This window comes from Frieseomelitta varia, unplaced genomic scaffold, assembly GCF_011392965.1.
Source record: "Frieseomelitta varia isolate USP_RPSP 00005682 unplaced genomic scaffold, Fvar_1.2 scaffold_229, whole genome shotgun sequence".
Taxonomy (NCBI): Eukaryota; Metazoa; Arthropoda; class Insecta; order Hymenoptera; family Apidae; genus Frieseomelitta; species Frieseomelitta varia.
Genome location: NW_025109956.1, coordinates 684,778 through 699,322, shown reverse-complemented (window position 1 = coordinate 699,322; position 14,545 = coordinate 684,778). Strand labels below are relative to the sequence as shown.

General features: G+C 27.2%; 1 protein-coding gene across 4 annotated transcripts in view; it reads left to right on the top strand.

Annotated features, from left to right (window-relative positions):
* LOC122527631 (tubby-related protein 4) overlaps nucleotides 1-14,545 on the top strand; it is a 99,860-nt gene that overhangs the window by 49,041 nt on the left and 36,274 nt on the right. For all 4 annotated transcript variants that reach the window (XM_043651985.1, XM_043651984.1, XM_043651983.1 and 1 more), the window contains exon 2: nucleotides 1,332-1,499. In XM_043651985.1, the coding sequence (XP_043507920.1) occupies nucleotides 1,332-1,499 (168 nt within the window). The remainder of the gene's footprint in view (nucleotides 1-1,331; nucleotides 1,500-14,545) is intronic.

The window sequence follows — 14,545 nt, the reverse complement described above, 5'->3', positions numbered from 1 at the left end:
GGTTGCTGGTAATGGAGCTGATATCCTGCTATGTTTGCAGAATATTGCTTTTACCTAATTTTCTAGCAGGTTTTCTTTTGGAATGCAGTCAGGTTTATAAATATGCTGATTCTGCGATTCGTGATTGCTTCGGATAGCATATGATGTCGGTTCAATCGTTACGTAAGAATGACGTTAGCAGTCTCAGTCCACAGCCGTGCATAACATTGCGAAATATCGAATTCCTTTTATCTTTGAGAACATTTAGTCTGCATATTAGATAAATCGATCAAACAGTATTTAAAAAGAATATGTGATCTATCTCTATTTCATGCCTTTGTTAAGCACAAGTAGAATAATTTCACATTCAAATTTGAACATTCTCTGTTTAACTCTTGAACTTCGGAGCTTTCGGAAACGCAGGATCAAAATGACTAATGCCAATTGCGGAGTCACTTAAGACTAGAAATTGAAATATTTTTGAAATTTGAAAAAAATTTTCGGACCAATTCTATCAAAAAATGTTTTAGACATGGTTTTTAATTGATGTAATTGATATTTTTTACTGTTAATGCATAGAAAGCGTTTAGAGATCAAGTTTTTTTTTTTTTTTTTTTGAGTAAAATGATATATTTTTTAATACATTATTCGATTTAGCTCGTTATTCTCTATAAAAAGAAATATGAAACCATTTATAACAAAAACCATTAGTACAAGAAATATTCCAATTAAAATAATTCAGAGAAATGTTCGTAGAGTATCGAATTTATCTACAATAACAGCATTAGTAATAACAGGAGATTTTGTTGAATTTAATAATATTAAAAAAAGAAAAAATCTATCCTACAAAAGATAGTTTACAATCTGGCCACTTGAGGTTGGATGTACTGTAGATGCAGACAACATGCATAACCGCGTACCTGTCTCATCTTAGAAATAGAACATAATTTTAAGATTATGAGAGAAAGCGAGTAAGAAACAGAGAGAGAGAGAGAGAGAGAGAGAGAGAGATATCAATATAAGTGGAAGAGCGAACAAGAACAATATAATGAGAGCATAAAACAGTGTTATACAGAATGTAGAACAGCGTAGACTATAAAATAGCGTAGCGTAGTTTAGTATTGTATATCAGTATAGCTTATAAATCTAGTTTAGGTTTTTGTATCAATTAAAATAATTTTTTATTATCGTTAACATTGGCCTGCTTCCAATCCCACAATAATGATAATTAGTATTATTCAAACAAAAGTGTATTATTTCAGTATTATATCAACATTGTTTGAAAGTTAGTAGGTTTAGATCTTTTGATAAATATATTATAAATTATAACAGTGGTTTTTCTATTATTCCAGGACGAAGGATGGAAACTGGATCGTACAAATTACTATCAGGAAGGATGGTTGGCCACTGGTAATGCTCGTGGTCTGGTAGGAGTGACTTTTACAACGTCCCATTGTCGAACAAGAACTACGGAACTTCCACTAAGGGCAAATTACAATCTCCGAGGCCATCGTAGCGAGGTAAATTTCATTTCGCTTCCGTCCTACATGTACGTTTTATTTTTTCCTTTTTCTTGTTTATTTCCATACAAAGATGTAAATGTGACACCCGTGTCAATGTTTCTTTTCCTTTTTCACTGTTTTCCAAGCTGTTCATGTAGTTAATATTTTTTTAATTTCTTTCTATGGAAAGAATTTAAAAAGATAATTTAGGAAAAAGTTGATTTTAAAAGTTTTTGAGTTAAAGTCAAGTGTACTTCAGTTCATAAATCAAGTTGATCCGATACATGTTCAAACACCTCTCTTAGTTAATTTTACGCAGTTTTTGTTACATGTATATAATATTTATATTATAATATCTATAACAAATAAAATTACCAAATTGTTTTCATAATAGTAGTGCATAGAGTTTCATTTTCGATATGAACTTCCTACAGAAAATAATACTTGAATTTAAGCTAGAAAATTATTTTGTAACTTATTTTTAATGTCAACACTTTTTTCAATCTTCTTTCACAATTTCTTTTTGTCTGATAAATAATAATATAATTTCTTGTAATTGCAATATTGTAATTTGTATGTTTTTAACATAACCAAGAATTAAAATGCAGCATAATAAAACTCACATATTTTGTAAACATAAAACATATTATTAATGTAAAAGCACTTACATTTATATAAAAAAATTTTAATAAGTTCGTTAATAAAAAATATAACTAAGATGAAGTGATTACTGAGACATGATTTCCACCCATGTAGAATGTCAAAAAATTATTTGTTTGTATATGGAGACAAAAAATCACATTCAATCCAATGTTTTAATTGTTCAACAGATATAATCCACTCGAAACATAAATAATTTTTTCCTATAAAGAAAAAAGTCCACTACGTAATATGTTTTCAGCATATAAAATCGTAATGTAGAAATGCAATTTTGGGACTGTTTAAATATTGAAGAAAAAAAAAAGAAAAGGAAAGGATAAAGAAAAGATATATACATATATATCCGAAATCTTTTGTTATATACATACATATATAATGAAGGATTTCAGATATTAACAAATGTTATTAGATGCTGTGTATCTGACCATAGAATGTAAACACATTACAAATAAAGTAAATTCAAGAACTAATGGAATTTTAATTTTTCTTTTTTTCCAAAAATACGGTTGAGTTATAATCCATACTTCATTTGAGACTTCTTTTTCTTATGAGTAGAATATTATGCTTGCTGTCAACTTTTTAAACAGATTTTGAGCAATTTGAAAGTGTATTTTTTAGTACCAAAATTGAATAATTTAACATTCTGTATATGTTAGTATATGAAAATTGTAACGGTATAAGATATAAAAGTAATAAAAGTTGAATAATTTCTCGACAATATTTAAATCACGCACGAATATATAAGTTATCAAATCTCTGCCAAGCGACGTAACGCACAGTGGCCAATATTCTTAAAAAATGGAACAACAATAAAAAAAAATTATTTTGTAAATTAAAAATTGTTTTGTCATTTAATTTATTAGGAGCTAATTAATGCGTATTATTGATAAATTTTTCTCTACTTGATTGTATTTATAATTGAAAAATAAATATTTTTCTTTGAATATGTTCCAAATTGTTTAGAAAACTGGAAATGTTGCGTTAAAATATTACAATAATCAATAAATTCAAGTAATAAGTGCAACTTGTAATATGGTCTACAATATGAACACTGGTAACTTCTTTGAAATATATTGGAATGAATTTTTTCTTACTGAATATAACTCATTACTGCAACTGCAGAATCTAAAAGTGCGGCTTCTTGCGGTTTGCCTAGTTTTATAGGCTGAAAGCCATAAACAAACTTAAGTACTTATGAACGGAAGTACTTGCGTACTGCGGAGTTTGTGACTATTTAGTATGTTTAAGTTTAAGAACGTTGTGATACTTTAAGATCTGAGAAGAGGAATTGGGGAAGAACCAATCTAATCTAACATATACAATGATATTCATGAAATATTATCAGGCTATACTGCTGTATAAAAATAAGTATTACCCTATATATTTCAAAAAATTATTAGTGTAGTAGATATTTTAACTTCAATTTTATAAAATATATTGCTTAAAAGATAAAAATAACATGAACTCTAAAATATCACTAGTTAAATAAACATTTAGAAGATAATAAAGTTTAATATTGCTTAAATATTTCTAATCGCATTTTTCTTTTTGTAAGATACAATCAAAATATTATCGTAAGTGTGTTGTAAATATTGTAAATATTATCAATTCGTACATATTGTAAATACAAACATTGGAAAAAGTGAACATTTATATTATTTTCTGCCAAAAACGTGATTATGATGAATTTATATTTATCTCAAAATATTTCACAATCAAATTACTGAAAAAGTAGTAGAAGAATGATACATTCAACGATTATAATGTGTAAAATTATGTTGTATATTCAGAGATTTTATTATTTTTTTGATATACTTGATATACTTTATATTAAATTAAATACTTAATAAATATTTAAATAAATATAAATTAGAAAGTTATGAAAGTCATGAGTTTTATCAATTTTTTTTCATTTAATTCATAATTCTAAAGAGATAGAGAAATTCTGTGGCTAAATATAATTTCAGTATATTAAAATTTATAGAGGATAATGTGTAAGTTCAGAAAAATTTAATTGCATATTATGATGGAAAACCGCATTTTTTTAAAAATGTCAAATTTAATATAAATATTCCAGCTTAAAACTTTTACTTTTACTTCAATTTAAATTTACTTTTAATTTTCCTTAATTTGCCATATATTAACTTCAATCTAAAAAAAAGATTTATCGCTTTACTCTACTACACATATCGCTTTGCTTGTCCTTTTGTTTCTTCGGGTATCTCCAACTTCAATTACATTTGCACTGTGGATATCATGTATAAAATGTTTTTTTCTTTTTTGTTTTCCTTGCTTGTATCAGGACATTATTTCTCCTACGGAAACTTGTTTCATTCTCTTTTTTCAGACAAGCTGGCACACCTCTATTTTTTCTTGTTTTACACACTTCTATTCTTTTGAACTCCTCTGAAACACTGCTGAAATAATTATCCATGTTAATTATGTGCCCTAAATTTATGAATGGTTGTAATAATGAATGCTCCGTATTTAGTCCGTATCTCAGCACACAATAAACACTGAAATTGCAAATATAGTATAGTGATGCTTTCACACACTAAATTCGCACTAATATTCCATACTTCGTAAGTTTGGCCGGATTGTATATTCAAAATGATAGCTTTCCCCTCCAAGGAATAATACTCTCATCAAGCGACAGTTTTTTTTTTTTTTTCTAATTTGTATGTCAGAAATTTTTCCTGAAAATATGTAATGATAGATTTAATTTTATCTAATCTATCTTTACAATGTTCGTTATTGCTAAAGTGCCAGTCCATATCTGATAAAATCTATCCCTTGTCATTGTGTCAGCGAAGATTGCAAAATGAAGGATCTATAGACCAATAATCATTTCTTTCACACTTTTTTACAAAACCCAATAGAGTAATCAGGCCGAAAAATTTCTCTGTTCAAATATCAATCCAATTCTTCCTTTTATTTATTTCTGTATTACCATTGTTGATAATAATATCTATTAGATTCTATGACAAGTATGTCAATAGATTCTATGCATGATTTTATACTATTTAAATCTTCATCCGTTGTTTATATACCTGGATTCTCTTGAAAATCATGCATTTATAGAACATGCTCCAACCATTCACTATTGTCATCAAAAGTTTTATTGTTTTCGTCATCAGAATTACATGGTAGTTGAATCAATCTAAATCTTCCATTATTTTCGTTATCTTCTATTTGTTACTTCATTATCTTCTATTGACTTCATCACTATCACCATCGAAATTCGACAGAGAATCGGCGTATATATCCTCTTTAATACTCTTGCGCGCCATATTTAGTTTTGTACAATTTGAAAAAAATGTTACTCAGAATAAAATCAATGATTGACGGTTAATTTCTTTTTGATTGTGAAACGTTAAACTCATTCCCTCTGATTTTTTCAGAGGCCTCTTTTATAACAAACTTTGGGTTATCCTTTTCAAAGGACTCTGCTATCCCTTTCAAAGAATTATAGAACGGAGAATGTATTCAAGACCAATTTGGGGGGGGGGGGCAGAGAGTTCCAAAATTTCTCATTGCCATCCATGAAAATGACTGGAGAGGCATTTCTGGAAAATTGTCTTCTGAAAATTACCCCATGGCCTGCACTAATACTTCGAATACGCACGTATTCATGACATGGCAATCCCTATGATACGGAAAAATTCGTCGTACTTGAGAGTAACTTAAATTTATGGGGCGCCTAGTAGGAATTCTCTAAGTAGTCTGTGAGAAATTTAAATACAAATGTTCGAAAATTTCTAAACTGACACGCTGAGTTTGGAACACATCCATGTTATAAGTGATACCATTGACCTAGAATGGAAAGAATTATACTTACCATTAGTGATAAAATTAGTTTCTTTACACTTTATTGATTCTTTATACTTTACATAAACATAATATACTATATCCTGAATACACATTGTAATGAATGAAATCACAATCGCACGGAACCTCGCTGAAAAGTCTTGACAGCTAAAGTTACGCATACGTGATCGCTGCCGAAAAAGTGTTGAGAAAGAATGAACAAAAGTATTTGGTATTGCTGACTGAGAGATTCTAATGTTCATACATAATTAGACAAATTTTATTTAAAATAAGGATAAAAAATAAAAATTTGAAATAATGAATAATTTTCATTAATTTATTTTTATTTTAAAAATAACATAATAAAAAGTATCCCGTATTCAAATAAATTATTTGCAAATTTTTTATCTAAGCTAATTCAAAGTTTTAAATAAAATAACAATTAATCGCAGCACAAAATTTTACCTACAAGCATGAGCAAAGTTTTACTCAACATTTGCACGAGCAAAGTTTTACTCAACAGTATCTATTGCGTATCTAACATAAACTATTTAGGAAATTATTTATAGAAATAAATTAAAAATGCAAAATAAAATAAAAAATTATTTTATTTAACAGCTAAGTAATAAAATAAGACTAAAAAGATTTATCTCTTGTTCAAACATACTAATGTAAGATTTATAACAAAATAACATCGAGTTAAATAAAATGTTTAGAAACATTGAAAATAATTTTTGAAAATAAGTTTTTAAATGTTGTATTATTTAAATAATTGTATTCAAATAATGCTCAAAGTTATGTGACACCCTTACATTCCTGTATTAATGGCGCAATTTATTTGTTTCGACGTTTCAGTTGTCGATCATCATATCGGAAAGTATCATCGGTGGCTGAAGTTCTCGGGATACAAACATGAAATTATTATCGCAAAAATCGTCGTGCAAAGACTTTTGCACTCTATACATTCATATACGTATACGCGATACGCAACATTCTGTCTGAAAAGCGCCTATATGTAGAATATAACATGATAATCAAACATAAATTATATTTGATAGCAAGTATTTTATATATAAATTTTCGCCAAAACAGACATAATATTCGTATGCAACATGTTAAAACGAGTAGAATGACATGAAATATCCAAGAAGTTTTACCGAAATTAAAATGTGAAACGTATATACTCATTGCGGCATAATCATGCTTGTAGGTAAATCTGTAATTTAAATCTAAGCGGCAAGTAATCTATATCAAAGTAAAAATGTCAAATTTTTTCACGAATATCTATCTCGAAAACTAAAGCCCAATGAGGGTTACAAGGTGGACCATTTACATATTTATCAATTTTGCAATTTTTGCCCATTATATTATCTTATAGTTGAAGATGACTTTCTTTAGAATAGTGCAAAGTACACTATTTATATCTGATGTGACTTCGTAAAGGAATAAAATCTGATAAATTTAGGACTATAATTTCCGTCTTTAGGACTATCATTTGACCGCCGACCTATTATTTGATTTAATTAATTGGACACCTTAATTTTTTCGAAAATAAAACGTCATACATTCTGCAATAAAATGATAGTTCACTCAATGATTTCGTATACCTTTTCAATACACATGTAAAAATAAGTATATTTCACACACTCTATATATTCTGCAACATCTTGAAAATCGTTTTCTTGAAAATTTTCGCAGAACTTGTGAATGCTAAAGGAATGTACACAAAAGGTAAAAATGGTGCAACAAAATAGTCTAAATATATGTTTGTACAATGAATAAATGAATTATTAATATTTTTAACGCCACCTTTTTTGCAGATTATTAACCAATCGCTTAGATATTGATCAGTACAGTTTTTTAATTTTTTTATAAGGAAAACCACACCATTCGTGAACATTTTTTAATTTTAACTTCTATACTATTTTTAATTTATTTTTCTTTTTTTTTTCACGTAAACGCGGAAGAGCTAATTCGCCCGACACATTTTTTTTTACCATATTAAGATCAAATCACCTGGCAGGCCAAAATTTTTATACTTTTTGAACGAAAGTAACTTTGAACATGCTTAATTATGTGTACGGCAACATTATTCTATTAAAATATCAAATTTTTCTTCATCATACAAGCAGCATGCTCTTTTAATTGCGCGTTAATTCAATGTTTCTTTGGCCGTTTAACAGCCCCGAAACGAAATTTATATGTCTCACCGTGGTATCCAGTTCCAGCTTATAGTTTGCACTTCATCCTTACATTTGCCAGCGGCAAAATCACGATAGTAAAAATACCAATCATCTGGCATTTTAATTGAACTTCTTTTCATATGTAAATATTATTTGTCTCGCTAAATTTAAATATAAAAACTATACTCGAAAAATTTTTAAACTTAATTTTCTCGAAAGCGAAGGTAATAAAAAAAATGTTATTGTTTGTTTTCGATATATTTTTACACGTAGAATCAGCCCAATTAGTTGACAAGACACTCTGCAGATAGTACGTGAAAAATTTGCATTCAGAATTCAAATACCAGATTGCATAATTGCAATTGTGTCCTACCAATATTTATATTAATATTTAAATTAGAACAATAAACATAATTACGTAAAAACATACTAAAAAAAAAAAGTATCATTAGAAGTAATCTATCAAAAAGTAGTCTTAATTCTACGGAGATTCTTCTAATTGCACTGCTATCTAAATTAGGTTAAAGATATTTTGCTCAACTGTTTAGGATTGTTTCTATTTCTATACAGTACGATAGAGCTCTTATTTTTTTGTTGGATAAGATATATATACGTATATATGTTGCGAGTAAATAAACTGGCAGGTATAATGTTTCCTTAATTTTTTTTTTTTTTTTTTTTAATAAATATGAGAATATTTTTACTAGTGAGTGTGTAATGTAATGTTTTATTAATTTTTAATTTTATTTTTAAAGTAGATGTATACATCCATACATGTATGTATAGATCATATATAGAGTAGGTGTATACATTCTTATAAAAGTAGAATAAACTTGTAAAATCAGTCTGGTTTATGAACTAAATATCATAGGCATAGCTTATAATTAATTAGGATATTTAATAATTTAATAGTATACATAGAGACAGTACTATATTTATAGTCTCTAGTATTTTTTTATGTTTTGCCTTTTTTGTCGAGATTTGCTAGATTGTGTTTAAAACGCATGATTGTTGTGGAAAATTTATTTGAATTTTAGACGAACGTCACAATTTGCATTTGAATTTTTTTGATATAGTTGGTCTAAATGGGATAGTCTCTTGGTAGGATATTTCTTTATGCTAACTTTTAGCTTTCAAGTATGCAGATAGTCTTGTATTTTATTGAAGTTTAGTTAGAACGATATCTATTTAGAACCTTCGGAGTTCGGTGCTACTGTGGATTTATCGCATTTATTTATTGGATGAAGTTGGACGTACAGAATATTTATACATATATTTGCTAAACAGAATGGCGGAGTTTACTGCACCCTGTTGGAGACTATTTTGTATTTGAAAGGATTTAGTAGAAGTATTTTCGTTCAGTGTTTTTACTGCTATTTTGCATTTGTTTTGTATTGCTTTCTACTAAATTATCGTGTAAGATATTAAATATAATATATGCATTACAAAAATACTAGTAATAAAATAAATAAATAATAAAACAAAATAAATAAATTGAATATAAATTACAAAAATACTAGTGTAATGTATAATAAATAATAAAATAAAATAAATACAATCCTTTAAAATATAATTTTAGTGGCAAATTAAATATTTGAGATTTTATTTAAGATAATAAATATTTCCTTTGAAAGTACGTTTTAAGGAAATTAAGAAATATAAATATTTTCAGCGAAATTTACTTCTATCTTACATCATGGTACATTAAATTTCAGACTTAATAAAAGCAATTAAATTATTTTTATAAATCAATTTAATTTTGTTACAGTTGCATCCATTGTTACAGTTATAGAATGATTCAATTTGATTTCATATAAGTTATATCTACAATTACAATTATAAAATTAATCATACTATTTCAATAAATATTACTTCAACATTATTTCAATAATATAATATAATACATTTTTTTTATTTCAATAAATATAATTTGATTGCATTTATATTTCAGTAAATATAACAGTTTTGATTACTTTGAATATACGTTGGCAAATTTGTTTGTGGAGCAACTAAATTCATTATAAATAACAACAATAAATTAAAAATTGTCGTCGAAGTGTTAGTTTGCTGATTTTCTCATTTTAATTACAGTATTTTACTATATGATCGAAGGCAACAATTCAAATTGATTGTTAAACGCAAACCAAAAAATCCTGAAGTGTGGAATAGCAATGTTACTTATGCGAATTTTGGTTTAATGCTTTTTCCATGAATTCTAGTCTTTAGAATGTGTCTTTTGCGTTCACTTTAGTCCATATTTCAAAGTTTAAGGGTAGCCGACGTCGTATCGATCTGGCACGCAGTGCTATTTTAAAGCAGTGATTCTCAATCGTACCTTTAAAGGTATTTTGACTTCAAGTATCTCAATTAAAATCGAAGTGTTCTCTTTCACTTTTCTTGTTGAGTTGACTTAGTATGCATCATTTAAAACTATGTATTTATTATCTTGCTGCTTATCTTGCTCGAATGACCATTAAATCATTCAAAATTACATATATATTTCATGTCAGTAACTTATTTGACTTTATTTCGAACAGCTTGTGTTTATCTTATCATATTTATAACAGTATGACATTTGAAAATAAAATTTCTTAGAAAAGTAAATAATGTGTTGTTGGGAAGAATTTATTTAAAAGTTGGGTTGAAATTGAGTTTTAAAGCCAGAAGATTACTGAAGATATATACTACAGAATAATTACTTTTTATTTTCTTAAAAAAAAAAAATAATACATAATCACAAGTGAAGTTAATTTTTTTTTTAAGAAATTTTATACACTCCAGAATATTTATTCATAACAATATTCACTATCCTCTTTGAAATCATGTTTGAATCAAAATTATTACTGTTTATTAGTAATAATAAGAGTTATACTTATGTTGGACGTGCATTTGTAGTATTATTTTAATATGTAGAATATCACCTATTTTGTGGGACAAGCTGAAAGGAGGTAAATATGCATGAAAAAGTAAGTAGCAAAAAAGCGTTTTTAAAAAGATCGAATTTGAAAATTTGTCAAATGTACTTTATAAATATATTTATTATGACAAAAAAATAATTAATATTAAGTTTTTTCATGAAAATAAATAAAAAATGCAAAGAATAATTTTTTTATAAGATGTTCCATTTTCAAGAAAATCGAAATTTGAAAATTTAAGTACACATGTACCAAGCAATTTTTAACGAAACATATTCAAAGTCTTTTTTTTTTAAAATACCTTGAACGAAAAAATTTTTCACTATTTTTCACTCATTTTTCAAATATTTGTGCCTATTTAATATAAGCCTAATTTAAATAAAAATTGAAAAATTTTCAAACTCGATTCTCTCGAAAACGAAAACTTTAATGAAAAAATTTTATTCTTTCTCTTCAATTCAGTTTTACATGTGTACATAGATTATTTTTACGTGTATTTCGGTTTATGCTATTTTGGCTCGTGCCACTAGATCGCTTACATCCTATATATGTAACAATATACATATGTGTATATTATGAATTTTACAATGTTTGTAAATTTTTATTATCATCTTGATTTCAATTTTATAAATATATAGTATGTATATATATATATATACACATTGTTCATAACTTATTATTATGAAAACTAAATAGTATAACATACCGCTATAGGTTATTTAATTTTATTTATTATATATTTATTATATATTATATATTTATTTGTAATTTCTTTTTAATAAGATTTAATAAGAATATTAGACGTCGTCACCGATTTCGACGATTTTTAAACATGTTAATGGATTGAACAATTTTTTTTCTTTGCAAGTTACTGCCGAATTAGTTCCCGAGATATATATTAATAAAAAATTATTCATACCATTACAATGAATCCCATCTATAATTATTTTTCCGTAATATAATAATTGTCCGTGGCGTACGCGAAAGTATACGCTTTGTATATACATAACCGCCGTAAAGCGACAGGTCAACAATACTTTATATATATATATATATATATAGTTTAACTTAAATCTAATTCTTATTTTTCGTCTATATAAATGAGAGTTAGACTTGGTTAAAGTTGCGTGCACAACTATATTAAAAATTGTAAAGAATGCTTGTTATAACTTAATTAACAAATATCATTAATATATTGGATTTGGGCTTGAATTAGTATTTTCAATCTGATCGCGATGAATGGTAACACTTGGATAAAAAAATTGTTTTTCGAACAAATTCACAAGCAGTGAAAAATGTCATTTTTTGTTCTATGACATACAGATGTCGCAAATGAACTTTTTCGTGAAATGAAATGTTCTTTTTTGCCATACGCGATTGTGAAGAACGGTTTTTGTTTACATTCGCAAGGTATGACACAAAGATAAAAAGAGCGATGGGTGATGTGCCGGCTATGCTTTTGAGTGTCACTGATGCACAGATATGGGTAGAATTCAATGCACTAGTATCGGCAGTTTTCTTCAAATATCTCAGAAATTAAGAGAGTTCGACAGTTACGTGCAAGACAAATGTTCAAAATGTTGATTTCTACAGCACATTTGAGAATCATCGAAATTCATAATAAATTCAAAATAATTATTTTTAGTAATAGGGTATCTCAAACATTTTTAAATATGTATCGGTCATTTAATTCTACGCAATATTCAACTTATTTATATTTAATTATAACTTATGACTATGCACAATTTTTATTTATCTTTACATTTATATTGTGCACAATGCACTTATAAAATGCACAGATATGAATAATGCATAAAACGCAGGCTAAAATGCATATGATATATGACGAATATTATAAAAGTTTGAAAAGTAGATTAGTAATAACAAATTTAAAATATTTCTAATATTTAAATGAAATCTTCACTACTCTTTCGCCTATCGTTCAATGAAAATTCCGTTTCGATTTCGATGCTGATATTTTTCTATAAGCAGTCAAGTATTATCTATCGAATGGTTAATGTTGGATTGTTTACGTAACCAATGCGCGATCGATTTTTTGTAATCGATTCCTAGTTGAATCATTGATGGGTTGACGCATTTTTCAAAGATTTATTCTTTTATAGAGATATTCTGTTTTTGCTTCGTAACATAAAGAGGAGCAATTCGTTATATAATGAAATTATTCACTAGGATTTTACAATCTTGCACTCTGTAAAACGCGAAATTATTTAGATAAATTTTTCAAGAAAGACTTAAGAACACGCAACATGAAAACTTTAATAAATAAACGAACCAAGCGCGATATAAACAAACGGCGATCGATAGAGAAAAAAATCACATTTTAATTAATTGGATCGAAGAAAGGTGGCGTGTATGGAAAGCTCTACGTATAAGCGGACACTCACCAACATATCCTTGTATTTTTAGTTATTTCTGTTCTAGGCCGTACCAACTGCGGTTCGAACCCTCACGAATCAATACCATGATTATACGTACCAGTTTTATCATAGCTCATTAACCAAAGCTCAAAATTTTCACATTCTCTCGTCTCTAATTTCATAGCTAGTTTGCAATCGTTAAATTGTAATTTTCTGTATTTTCTATTTTTTTCTTAGTTTCTAATCTGATTCTTGCAAATTAAATTAATCATATAAAAAGAATAATTATTAATATATTATAAATAAATTATTTCTAGAATGTAGCCGGAAGTCACATATAAGCAGATACGAAATAATTATAAAAATACGAGATATTATGAAATATAGAAATGAAAGTACAAAATTTCTTTTCTCACTTACTTTCAAAAAAGTAAAGTTTGAATATGTTTAATTGAAATATAATTTGATACATATGTAAATTGATAAATATCCAAATTTAATTTTTCCGAGCTTTTTTTATGGAAAAATTTTATTCTTTTTTTGAATTTTATCGATTATTCATTCTCGTTTAGTATAAAATTAACCAAATTCCAGTATATACTTGAATATCTAAGCGTCAAACGATAAAATTTTATCAAATTTAAAATTGTCATAGATCTAATATAATTATAACATGGCTTTCAATTCTAGAAAACTGAAAAATTCTGTAACCAATATGAAGAACATAAACTCTCTTTTGTTGCTTATCAAAGCTACATTTTCATGTGCTTTTATTGAAGTTTTGTTATAAAAAAGGAGAGAAAAATCATTTTACGTTTAACGAAGATTATATAATTCATTTCGATGTGTTACGACGCTGGAAATTATAAATTTCGGAGATAATTTGCCAACATAATTCAGATCACAAGCCCATATTCCAAAGATTTATTTGTAGAAAGAGGCGGTCTTTAGAATTAGATCACTGACATGTGCCGATCACGAATAAATCTTGACCGACAGAACTTGACACAACGGCTAGGCTTGCTGTGTTATATCGAGCCACAGTACAAGGTCATATCTGGACCAGTGGAGACGTAAACGTCGCGCCAAGACAGAAAATATATGTATATCACGCGATTTAG